Below are 12763 nucleotides of genomic sequence, written 5' to 3' on the forward strand. Positions count from 1 at the left end.
ATTTCTGGCATCTTGATTATTATAGGCTGGGTGTAGACTGATTTTGGTTATGGCCAATTGGCATTCAATGTGCCTCACCTATCTGTCTGTCAGGTCCTGTTCCTATGCTTGAGAACTATTCTATTACTTTTGTAAGTAGTCTTTTTATGTCATTTGTGTTGACCCTTGCCTTTTTCACTAACACCTGTCAGTCTTAAATTATTTTTCTTTGCATCATCTTGTAGCCATTGAATTATTATCCTGCTTCCTTGTTTTTAAGAGATCTTTCTTTTTGTGATCTCTAGTTGCAATCCTGTCTTCAAGGTCTGAAAATCTGCCTTCAGTTTCTTTCAAGCAGTTTTGCCAGCTTTTGATGGAGTTTTTAGTTTTCCAGATTTCTCTTTGAATCTGCTTCATGCATTGTAATTCCTTCCTATATTGTTCATTCAAATTTTCCATCATTTTCCTATGATCCTTTTTTAATATGCTCAGTAATTTTCATTATGTTTGTGCTTTCTTTTTTTTTTACCTGAGATATTATTCCTAATTACTTTTATGAGAAGTTGTTTCTTTTCTTCAATTGCTATCCTGACAGAGATTTCAGGTGTGTGACTTTCATTTTTTTCCATGATTGTATCTCTGAGTCTTGTTCTCTGTGTGCTAGAGGTCTGAGATTCCCTCCTGCTTGTTCATCTTGACATTTTCCTGGATTCCTCCCAACAAGCTGGTTGTGGGGTCCAGGCACTTCCCATATTCGCTGCCCCTCTGAAGTGTAGAGGAATAGGCCAGGCACCGAGGTTTCTCTGAACCCAGGTTCCTGGGGATGCAGCGGGGGATGGGGAGGGTTTCTGCAGATCCACCTGGCTACAGTGAGGCTTCCTCGGTGGTCATGGGTACATGGTGATGGCTTCTTCTCTCAGCCTGTGTGACTAACTCCCTCAGTGACAGCAGGTGCATAGCGGTATGTTTGTCTGATTCACCTAGCCTGGCCTGGCTGCCTGCAGGAAGCAAGAGTCTCCAATGGCACTGGCCTGTGGGTGCACAGGGTGTATCTGTCTATTTCTCCCTGCCTGTACTGGTTAACTGTCTGTTTCTCGCTGCCTGCACTGGTTAGGGAGAATGGTGGTAGCATCCAATGGTGGCAGGCATGCTAGGGCAGGTCTGCTGTTTCCCAGTCTCTCTTTTTAAATAATCAGCCATAGGTGGTTAGCCACTGAATGGATAGAGAGTGGCTGAACATAGTTACTGCTGTTTGAGGGACACATTTACCCCTAGGATTTGGGATTTATAAATTTTTAAGCAGAAATGACACATAATGAATGTGATCACAATGCCATCTACTAATCAGAGCTTGCCTAAGTGGTTGTGATATATTTCATGGATTTTTCTGATGAAACCAAGAAGAATCACAGAGTCTTCCAAGGTAGGGACCTCATGTCCAGTGCCATCAATGTTCATGGCGAGTTCCATGAAGAGAAGCTTCTGGTGGCCTTCATGAAACCTGCAGTATCCATATCCTATAGTTCTTGAGCAGGAGAAAATCAGTCCTTGATTTCTCCTGCAGAGGACAGACTCACTACCCTAGAACCTTAGAAGCCAGACAGAGGAAAGGAATGGATGGTATCATACATCGACAATTATGGACCCATATTAGCATGGACAATTTCCTCCATTTCTCCATATCATATTCTGAATGGCTGGTGTGTGGGTTTCAAACTCGTATACCAGGGAAGGTGACTGATGTTCTGTAAGCCTTGTGGGATTCTATTGTTTCAGAAAGCCACATGCTAACATCTGCAAGGGATTTTTGATAATGACATGATTATAGCACTTATACCTGCATTATCTTAATCCTCCTGACTCTTTTGAGAAGCAGGGAAGAATGACTCAATTCCTAGTCTTTTCTCAGATGAACAAACTAATACCAGAAGATTAACAAACAAAACAAAAACAAAACTTTCTCCCAAACGAACCCATTCTTATTGATTTATAAGAAGATTCACAGTTATGGAAATTCAAAGAATAAGTTTTACAGTTTGAAGGCACACACTCAGTGCTATCCTACAATGTTTTGTAAAGTCATGCCACATTCTGCTCTTGTACATTCTATACACTGGAGCTTAAATATTGCTTTGGATGCTATTCTCTGCAAAAATTGACTCCCTGAGGAAGTTTCCTTTGCTTGGTGGGGGACTGAGAGGTTGAGCTGGGAGAGCAGTTGTGCATATTTACCTCTCAAAAATGAAAGCATGGGCCAGGTGTGGGGGCACAGGTCTGTAATCCCAGTACTCTAGGAGACTGAGGCAGGAGGAATAAAAGGTGAATCCCTACCTGGGCAATTTAGTGTGACTGTCTCAAAGGAAAAAATAGAAAAGGGCTGGGAATGCAGCTCAGTGTGAAAGTCCTGGGTTCAATGCCAAGCACTGGCGGGGGTGGAAGGAGGACAAAAATGAAAATAAAAAACCCCACAGAGGCCACATTCTAGTGGCCTGGTCTTTCGCAAGCTTAGTTGATTGGGTCACTGAGTTACTAAATACCTGGGTTGTGTCACAATCATAATCAGATTTGGGGAACAAATGTGCGTGGCAAATCTGAGCCTGTGATCTGGTTGTCCCTCCATCCAAAGCCCCAGTAAGGTTAGGAAAGCTCCTAGATCTGGTACAACCATAGATACACAGGATCTTGGGGAAGGAGGAAACCTGTGTGAGCTCTGAGAAGGTGCGTTGGGTGTAGTTCAAAGCATGTCTTCTGGAAGACAAGAGCTGCACATTGTTGTTCTTTTGTGTCCTGCAGGGTGACAGTGCTACTCCTTCTATCCTGCTTTTCCACCTTCCTCTTGCGCAACTGAGTTGGTAGTCAGGGCTTGGGCTGCACACAGGAGCTCTCCTTTCCGCCTGCTCTCCTCCTCCAGATGGAATGTCCACCTCCTTCTCCACGTGCTTCCTGGTGGTTTACCTTTGCTATTCAAGAGTCCACAAAACCCACCTTCAGCTGCATTTAAACACAACCTTTGGTTCCTTATCTACCAAAAATATTTTCACATCTGCCCATGGTACTCAACAGATGTTTCAGGAATGAAGAGATGAGTGATGAATGCCTGCTACTTCTTACTGTAGCTACTTCCTTGTTCATCACCTTTTCCTTACTTTTCTTGGACAGGACTAGTATTGTTCTTCAAGAGTCACCTCAAATGTGAAATTCTAGCAGTAAGAATTTACATAGCTGTGAATGATAATAAAAGAAGATGAGGATAGGGAAGATTGCCCCTTGTTTTACCTTTGGGGGAAAAAAATCAAAGACAATGGCCAACGCTGGAAAATAAAACAAGTATGTTTCTGAAAGTCTTATTTATAGAGTCTCTTTTTCACAAGATTACTTGAAGTATTTTTGGTGCTCTGAAAATTTGGTGCTTTTGATTCTTACAAAGTAGATTAGGCAAATAGTTTTGGTTCAGGTTCTCTTGATAGTGAATCAAAGTATTTGTTGAAGAGTCAGACTTCCTGGGCTTAATTACCTGTTGCTAGCTCCATGTCTGTTAGCAAGTAATTTTGCCTTGGGGTGCCTCTCTTTCCTCATTTATAAAAATGGGAAAATGAAAGGAAATTCCTTGTTGTATAGTTGTGAGGCTAAAATGAATTAGTGCTTATAAAAGGCTCATTATAGCAAAGGCTCTCTACTGCTAACCATTATTAAGAGTTGAGGAAATTCTGTTGTATTTATTAAACAATCCAGTTGAGGAGTCCAGTTCAGAACTGGAAATCTAAAAGGTAATGACTTGCAAAGGAGTCTAAGCAATGTTTACAGGTTTGACCTACTCAACCCCACGAACCCTTATTTTGCAGAAGAGGCATTGTTCAGAACCCACTGGTAAACACTAGACACTCTGTTCTTCCTGCTCTTGGCCTTAAATTGCTGCTAGGTAAAATTTTGGTTCTTTGCCACTTAAAAAAACAAAGACCAAAAAAGCAACAAAACTCCAAATTCTTGGCTTGGTTGGCAACTCTTAGTTGAAAGGCATGATTCTCTTCTCCAAGTCTACCCTAGGACACACTTTGGAGCTTACTGGAGGACTGAACTTACTTGCTGTAGACTCACTGTTGTAGATGCTGTCCCACCCAGGGGCAGTGCCACCTGGCTGCGTGTCAGAATGCAAAGTCTTCTAGCTTTTTTAGAGTTTCAAGTCCTATGTCTAGTTCTCTGATCTATTTTGTATTGATTTTTGTGCCCAGTAAGAGGTAGAGATCGATCTGATTTCAGTTTCTACAAGTAGACACCCATTTTCCAGCACCACTTGTTAAAGAGGCTCTCTTTTCTCAAATATATGTTTTTGGCCTTTTTTTTTTTTTTTAAATCAGAGGGCTGTAATCATGTGGGTTTGTTTCTGTCTTTTATTCCCCAATATACATGTCTATTTTTTGTGCAAATACCATTCTGCTTACGTTACTTCCGCTGTGTAAGTAGTTTGAAATCAGATATTGTGAAGAATAAATTATTGGATATTTTAAGGGATTTGTAAAATTAGAGGACAACACTTTAATTCTCAAAATTCAATTTCAGAAATTTCAAACTTTTAAAAACTGCAAGAATAAGAATATCATAAGAACACTCATACCTGATCCTAATTAACCAATTAACACTTTACCCAATTTAACATTCACTATATCATCCTATCTTCATCTATCTGTCTGCTTATCATTTTTTTTTCCTGAAGGGAAACTAAGATGTGTGCTCACGACTGTTACCCCTCAATAATTTCTTATTCTCCCCTAAGAATAGGAGTATTCTATGCAACTGCTGCAGGGGCTAGCAAATGCTTCTTTAAAAGTTTCAGAGTAATATTTTAGGATTTGTGGGCAGCACATAGTCTCTATCACATATTCCTCTCTGTACAATCATTAAAAATACAAAATTAGGCAGGTTATAAGCTGCCTAATTGCGTACTTCATTATATTTAACGTCAGCACACTATTACCTAATACGATCTAGTCTATTGTCCATCTCCCAACTCTGTGAATTTGCCCATGAATATTTTGTAGCATTTTCCCATTTTTTGAGAACTCAGTGTAGGCCCCAGTTTTGTACTTAGTTGTCACAGCTCTACTGTATCCTTTATTATGAACCATTTCCTCAGCCTCACCTTGTCTCTTATATGGACGTATTTGGACAGTATATAAAAATTTTATTTTTTAATGGAACATTTATAATTTGGGATTGTGTGAGGATAACATTGTGCTCGGATCTGCATCATATGTAAATTATGTTTAATCCTTTTCAAGGGTCAAATCTGGATACACACAATGGCCTTCCTGTTCCTTACTGATGACCTTAGTTTATTTCTATCTGTGAAGGATGTGATCTGATTTCTCCCTGGTCTAGTTACCGTGTTCTCCTGTGGGTGTCATTTCACTGGGACTATTATCCTAAGATTAGAGTTTGAAGGCAAGACCAATAATCAAATTATAAAATACAATCACATGTATTTTGTTTGCACAGTGTGGCACAGGCTGGGTCAGGATGGGCAGACAGAGTTGCTCTGTATTCTTGAGCCATCAGTGAGCAGTGGAACTAGCAGAAAGACACACTGTGTGGCTCTTTTTATTTGAATATTTGAAATAAATTGTCCTGCACTATCCTGCTTAGAATTTTTCCTATTGTGTAGCTTCTTATAAATCATTGTATTTTATTTTTTGTTAGAACATTTGTTTTAGCATTCCTGAATTTGTGTTGTTGGGATCTACTCTGAATGTGTGGTCAGAGAAGGCTCATTCTTGACAACTCTGTGAGACAGGAATGTTGGCAGTGATCTATTTGCTCTTTTCTTCATATGTTAGCCTTAGTGATACAATAGTCAATTTCATTTCAGTTTCAATTTCTCACACCAGAGAAACCATATAATATTTGATTTATTTCACTTAAGAGAATAGTTTCAAGATGCATTCATTTACCTAGAAATGTCTCAAGCCTATTCCTCTTTTTGGCCAAGTAATACTCCATTGTGTTAAAAAACACACATTAGCTGGCTGTATCTATTCATTAACTGATTAGCACTTGGGTTGTGTAAGTAAGGACAAAAATGTATAATAGATATTGAGAAATGGGAAGAACATGTTCAAATAAGAAGAACAACAAGAGAGCAGAGAAGGGGAAAGGAAAGAAGGGACAAGAAAAAAGAATAGAAGAAAAAATTGGAAACAAAGCTTTTATAAAGAAAGACAGGAAAAAGGGAGGCAGGGAAGGAAGGAAGGCATAAAAAGAAGAAAAATATAGCATGTACAGATACAAATTTCCTGTGATGAGTGTTATTAGGTATGTCTAAAATGTACCAATAAAATAAGTTAAAGAACTCCACAAAACAGTCACCTGAGCTGCCTCCTCACACATTCTCCAGGGAGGAGAATGAGGCTTCAGTGAGTAGGAGACTGCATTTCAAGAAGTTCAGAAGCATTAGACAAACCCAGCTTCACTTCTTGGAGGAGAAAATAAGAATTTATGCTTAGATGTTCAGCTTGTGCCCAGAAACAATGGCCAGAGAAACTGTGTTAGTTATTTATTACCCTGTAATGATTTACCCCGGTACTTAATGGATTAAGCCAATAAAGATTCATTACCTCGTAGGTTTTGTGGACCAGCGCTTTGGGAGCCTTGGGTGGGGTGGGGCTTCAGTCAGGTGCTGACTGAGAGTGCCAGTCATTTGGAGGCTAGAGAGAAGCCACGGATCAGTCGCAATGTCCTATTCTTGAGGTTGTTGGTAAGAGGCGACCATTAATCTTCATAGAGTCCCTAAGCACCCTCGAAATTAACCCAAGCCGGAAAGAGAAAGGCAGAAGCCACAGGCTTTGAAATCTAACCATATTCTTTTGATCTCACAGAATAACCCTGACAGAGTGTAGGGAGAGACCCCACAAAGGCATAAACACTGAGAGATGGGATGCTTTGGTGGCCATCTTGGAAGACTGCTACCCTAACAGCCTGAAGCTGAGTAGAATGTTTACAACACGAAGATTGACAAGTGTTTTGAGGTGATAGATGTCATATTTTAGCCTATAAACATGTAAAACTATTATGCATAGATTAAAAATAAAAGTAGTTTAGAAATAAGTAAAATGGAAATTATTTTATTAATAAACCACATTAATAATATTAATACTCTGGGAAACAGGTGCTAAGCCAAAGATCAACAAAACTGGTATTTAGTCTCTGAGTTAGATGTGTGTAAGTTTGCATGTCTTCATGTATATCTGTCATCTTTCTACTGTTTATCATCTATCTACTGTATCTATCATCAATCTAATCATCTAATCTAATCTAATTGAGTCTATCTAACCTACCATCTCTGTAGAACTCCAATGGAAGACTAGTCAGTAGTTGAATTTGGATTGAATTTCAAAAAATAACACATGCAGCACAGAAAAACTGAGGGAATAGTGCCTTGGGGATAGTCTTCATGATCTCTAAGTATGTTTTTTCCCTCAGTGTTACTCAAGGCTTTAACTTTGTTCAAAGCTTTCTCTCTGTTTCTGTCTCCACTGAGCACAGGTGTTTTAGACAAGCCCGTGCACTCATGGACGTAGAGCACGAAGTAGTGCTTTCCAGGCACATCTTGCTGCTTCTCAAGCTGGCATGCGCATGTTAAGAGCTCCGCACACCTAGCCAAATCTCAGTTCTCAGTCTCTCCTCCAGGGATTGGACCCCACACTCAGGCCATCCTGGAAGAAGTCTCTGCTTTCTTTACACTCCACATTATTTCTCTGAAATGTCTTGTTCTTCTTCTCTGTGTAACATTCTCTTAGTCCTTTCTTTAATGTTGGCTGCAAATATCCATTTCGTGTACTCCTGAGGCGAAATGAATTCTGCTTTCTAATTTATAATATTACTTCCTGTTCCTCAGGGACAATTAATACGACAGTGATGAGGAGAAGAATACTAATAACAGCACAGTAACTACAAATGACTCAGTAATTTCTGCTTACAGGCTGTGTGCTAAGCACTTGATATACTTCTTTCAGTAAGTCATGAGCTGAGTACGTTGTCATCCTCATTTCAGAAACAAACAAATGGAGATCTAAAAGGTTAAGTAATCTGTCTGGGAGCACAGGCTGGTGTGCTGTGAAATGAGAATGTAAGCGCTTGGATCCAAGACTGTACATTTTTTTTTTACAGAACAGTAAATCAATTATTTTCATTTTATGTATGCTATTTGTTAAGATTGAAAGTTTTTAGACAAAAATTGCATGAAGGGAAATGTACAGAATTTAAATTTACAGTTCAGTTAATTTTAGTAGGAATATAACCTTCTTCCTGGTCAAGGTATCACATATTTCCATCATTTTTCAGAAACTTCCTTTATGCCTCTTCTCACCAATTCCCTCCCCTGCAATCGGATGTAAGTATTTCTGTAATATATATCACTACAGACTTCTTGTGAATTGGCTATAAATGAATTTATACTCATGTATATACTCGTCTATGTATGGTTTATTCCATTAAGTATTTTTTTGAGATTCATCTATATTGAATGGTATTACTATAATTTCTTTTCTATTGTAGATTAATATTTTATGTGTGAATAAGTAATAAAAGTGTTTCCACTTTCCTGTTGATAGTCAAATTGTTTCCAGCTTTTGGTTATTATGAAACAGACTGTTATAAATTCTTACACAAGCCTTTTTGTGGATATAACTTTTATTTCTCAAGGGTAAATACTTAGTTCAGAGTTGGTGAGTCATAGTATAGAGATATGCTTTATAATACCTGCTAACGACTTTATAATACCTGCTAAAGAGTTCCCAAAGGCATTGTACCATTTTATACTCTGCTAGCAATTGGCCAGAATTCCAGTCATTCTATATCCTTGCTGGTATTTATGTTTGTCAACTTCCTTTTTTATTCTTGTGGGTATGAAAGGGGATTGTGGCCAAAGCTTGCAGCCTTAATCACTGTCCAACATCAACATGGTCCTTGTTTGCTTTGATCCCCCACACACAGCTGCATACATAACTGTCTTTTCTACTAGCTTGTAAACTCCCTAATAGTTAAGACACTGTCTTGTAAAATAATGGTGAGAGGAAGAATGAAGCTAGCATGATGGTGTATTCCTGGTGACATATCCTAGGCATGCTGGCAGGAACCAGCAATAAATCAACTCAGCTATATGAACGTAGCTGGCCTGGATGTGAACACAGGCATTAATCTATCAAAGATGTTCCCCAGATGACTTTCTTGTGCAACTAGGATGATGGGCCATTGTTCTCAGCAGAACAGAATAAAGATGTGAGACATTAACTAGTATGGTTTGTGTCTAGATGTCCCCCCCCCCAAAGTGTCATGCAGTCATAGGGCTTTATCCAGGTGGGTAAGAAATTCTTACCCACTATTAAGTTCATTACCCTTATGAGTTAGATGCTAAAAATCTAGAGGTTAATGCTGGGATTAAGGATGTGTGATTAGAAGATCAGTCTACTCATTGGTTTGGCATAGTTCTGGCTAGGATTAGGGATGTGACTGCTACATATGCCCCAGGGTGGGTAGCCTGTATACAATATAAAAGAGAGAAAGTCTTGTCTTTTCTTCTCTTGTTGCTTTTGCTAACTTTTGAGCACCATGATCTGTTCTCTGAGATGCCCCTCTGCCATGCCACCTTGCCTTGGAGTCAAGTGAAATATGGATTGAAACCTTTACAAACTGTGAGCTCAATAAACATTTCCTCTTTTAACCATGGTATTTTTGTCTCAGTGATGAGAAAAGTAGCTGAAACTTTAACATAGAAAATGATCCACTCATTTGTTCTTATAGATAACATTCAGATTGTGTCTTCACAGGAATTATATTATTATATTTAACCATCTACAGTTAAATAACTGTTGATTATTTCCTTTTTTCCCCCTAAGTGGACAGAGGCTTTGATTACTAATCATCTGCCATGCTAAAGAGTCAAAAGAGCACACAAAGCACACTTGTACTAACGCCAAAAGTGTTTGATCTGGTTTCTTGATAAGTGTATCTTCAAGGCCTAAAAGATATGTATTCCAAAAACACTGCCAACATTGCCAAAATAATTTGAGCCTATGATAATTGATAATCAATGATGAATTAAGTATAACTGAAGTAATGTAACTTGGCTTACCATAGACTAAAGTCAAGGTTATTTATTGAAAAGGTAGTAAGTGTGGTCAGTATATTTTTAGTTAAACTGGACTGGATATTGCAGACTGGATATAAAGATGCACAATCTGGTTCTTCTGGTGGACCAGACCCTGAACTTTACTCCAGAGCGTTTCTTTTCAGAAAGAGGCTAATAGGGCTTCAGGAAGGCATAGCCAAACTCATCTAAGAGTTTGAGAGCAGGCGAGTTTTCATTTGAACAACTCTACACGTCAGAAAAGAGGGGGATTCACATGTCCATTTTCTCTTCTCCCTGTTAGGATGATTGTCCTTTAGACTATTAGATGGGCAAAACAGAATTGGACGATTCCTGTGCTCTATCAATGTTGTTTTCCTTGCTTCTGTCCTTGTTTCCACAATGGAGGGAGGAGAAACATGCCTAGACTCAGAGACAGGGGAACATGGACAGGAAGGGAGAGCAGAAGAGAAAGGAGTTTAGCAGGGAAAAGAGAGTGTATGTGTGTGTGCACATATTTTTGCACATACACACACATAGAAAGAGAAGAGGTCTCTGATAACAATGCAGTAGAATCAGAGCCTTGAACTAAGAAATTCTTACCCACTATTAAGTTCAATATCCTTATTAGTTAGATGCTAAAACTGAATGCAATAAAGATGAAAGACTTTCCAAAAAACCTTTACAAGTCAGGGGCAGAGCCAGATGAGAGAGCACAGGTGTCTGCTGTCACCTACTCCTTTCCCAGGGCTTCCAAAGTCTGCCCATACTGCTTTGTCAGGTCTCTAAAGAGGAAATAGCTTCTTTCCTCTTCTCATCATCACCCAACCACCCAATCTGAGCCAGAGAGATTTTAATCATAAAGAGAGATGGTTTGGGGGACCAGGTATTTGAACATTTTGTAGGTGGGGATAGTGAAAGCAGGTATCATGCTAATATATAAGCTACTGTTTTGTGTGACTATAATATGAAAAGTCTTCAGACTTTCCCAAGGCAGAGTTACAAGAAGGGGAGAGTTATCACACTTCTGATAATAAATTACAGGCCTAAGAAATCAATCATGTCTTCAGAGGCCACATTGCAAGAACACTAACAGTTGATGTTAATGTGTTTGGGTTACACTTAGCAATCTGGATGGTTAATACACTTCAGCCATTTGTCCCGGGTCACCAGAGGTGAACAAACCAGCAGTGAATATAAACATAATTGTGTTTCATTGGGCCAAGTTGCCAGTTTGAAGAGCAAGGAAGAGCCTCATCAGAGATCTTTCCCTTCTTCTGGAAGCAAACCGAGAGCCGTTAGAAAAACACACTGTTACTCACTGTTGTGTTTGAAGGTCCTTATGGTTGCACCTGAGAGTCGGGCCCCTAGGATAATAGAGGCGTGGTTCAGTTCATCACTTACAATGAGGCAGCCCTGTGCAGGAAACAAGCACACAGAATGCACGGAGATAAATCTAAGAAGGAAAAGAAAACCCGTGGGAACACGAAGATGTTCTAAAACGAGTAACACAGACTCCTAGCACCTTCTTTGATTTTAAAAGGCCTGGAGTTTAAAACTGGTGTCTGTGTGGGTCAAATTATGCATGGCAGTTAACTTGCAGAAATGTGAATTGTCTTAAGAGATTCAGTCTTACCAGAATCCTTACAAATACTATAGTTCTCACTAGAGAAGTTCATCTAAAGTCTTGGTTAAGCATCAGCTAGATTGATCTTTGAGAGGAAAACTTAACTTGGGGAATTTCTGGGGAATTTCAAGATATGCTAGATTGGCTGGAGTAGTTTTAATTATTGACACTGGGAGGCAGGGTCTGTCTCAGCAGAGCATTTCAGGTTCTTGCTTTATGACGCTCCTGCACTGTATTAAGGCCCCATGTAAACAGAAACACTCCTGCTTTACACTTAGAGATTTTGGATTCTGAAGAGTGTGGATGCCAGTTCACAGCCTGAGGCTACATGGCAAAAGTCAGTCTAATATCCTGCTTACTAATCACTGTCTGTGGTTTTTCTTCTTTTATGTTAAAATTTGTGAATCACAAAACTGTGCCAATATATCAAACATGCAGGGGTAAGTCATGGTGAACTTTTGTCTTTTGTGGCCACTCAGAATCTTCAAGTTCTTACATTTTGGTATTCATAATGTATTTTCTTTCTGAGTAAAGTTGTCATATCTCCATATTGTAGACATTTGTGTATATTAACTTTTCTGTTGAAACATTTACAAGTTATTATAAACCTTATGATGCCTTACCTCTTTATTCTTTAGTCATATTTCCTCAGAACAAGCTTCCACAAAACTGCAATACAATTACCCTATGAAGTTCTGTAATTATACAGTACTATCATATCACATATAATTCAAATTTCCTTAACTGTCTTACTACTGTCTTAACGTCCTTTACAGATATTCTCTTTTCTCTTACCCAAAGTAGAACCTAATCTAAGATCATGTATCACACTTAACTGTCACTTGATTTTTAAAAAATATAAATGTGATTATTACACTTTCTTGACTTAACCAACTTTCCTCATTCTAAGGAACAATTTCAGATATTCTGGAATGACTTACCCTGTGAGACTCTTTGGGGTTTGGCATTTGCCTTCAACTGTCTCTTCCTTGACTGCTGACCTATGTGGTAGTTCTTCCAAAGCTCTCTACTCTGCATGT

At 39.0% G+C, this 12763-nt stretch overlaps 1 protein-coding gene across 1 annotated transcript in view; it reads right to left on the reverse strand.

The window, feature by feature from the left end:
• Positions 1–12763, reverse strand: part of Sptlc3 (serine palmitoyltransferase long chain base subunit 3) — a 148627-nt gene that overhangs the window by 54402 nt on the left and 81462 nt on the right. Inside the window, exon 7 of the mRNA XM_063248687.1 lies at positions 11419–11512. Coding sequence (XP_063104757.1) covers positions 11419–11512 — 94 coding nt within the window. The remainder of the gene's footprint in view (positions 1–11418; positions 11513–12763) is intronic.

Source organism: Cavia porcellus, unplaced genomic scaffold (genome assembly GCF_034190915.1).
Source record: "Cavia porcellus strain 051 isolate PalLab524CR breed Dunkin Hartley unplaced genomic scaffold, mCavPor4.1 scaffold_5, whole genome shotgun sequence".
In the NCBI taxonomy this organism is placed as follows: Eukaryota; Metazoa; Chordata; class Mammalia; order Rodentia; family Caviidae; genus Cavia; species Cavia porcellus.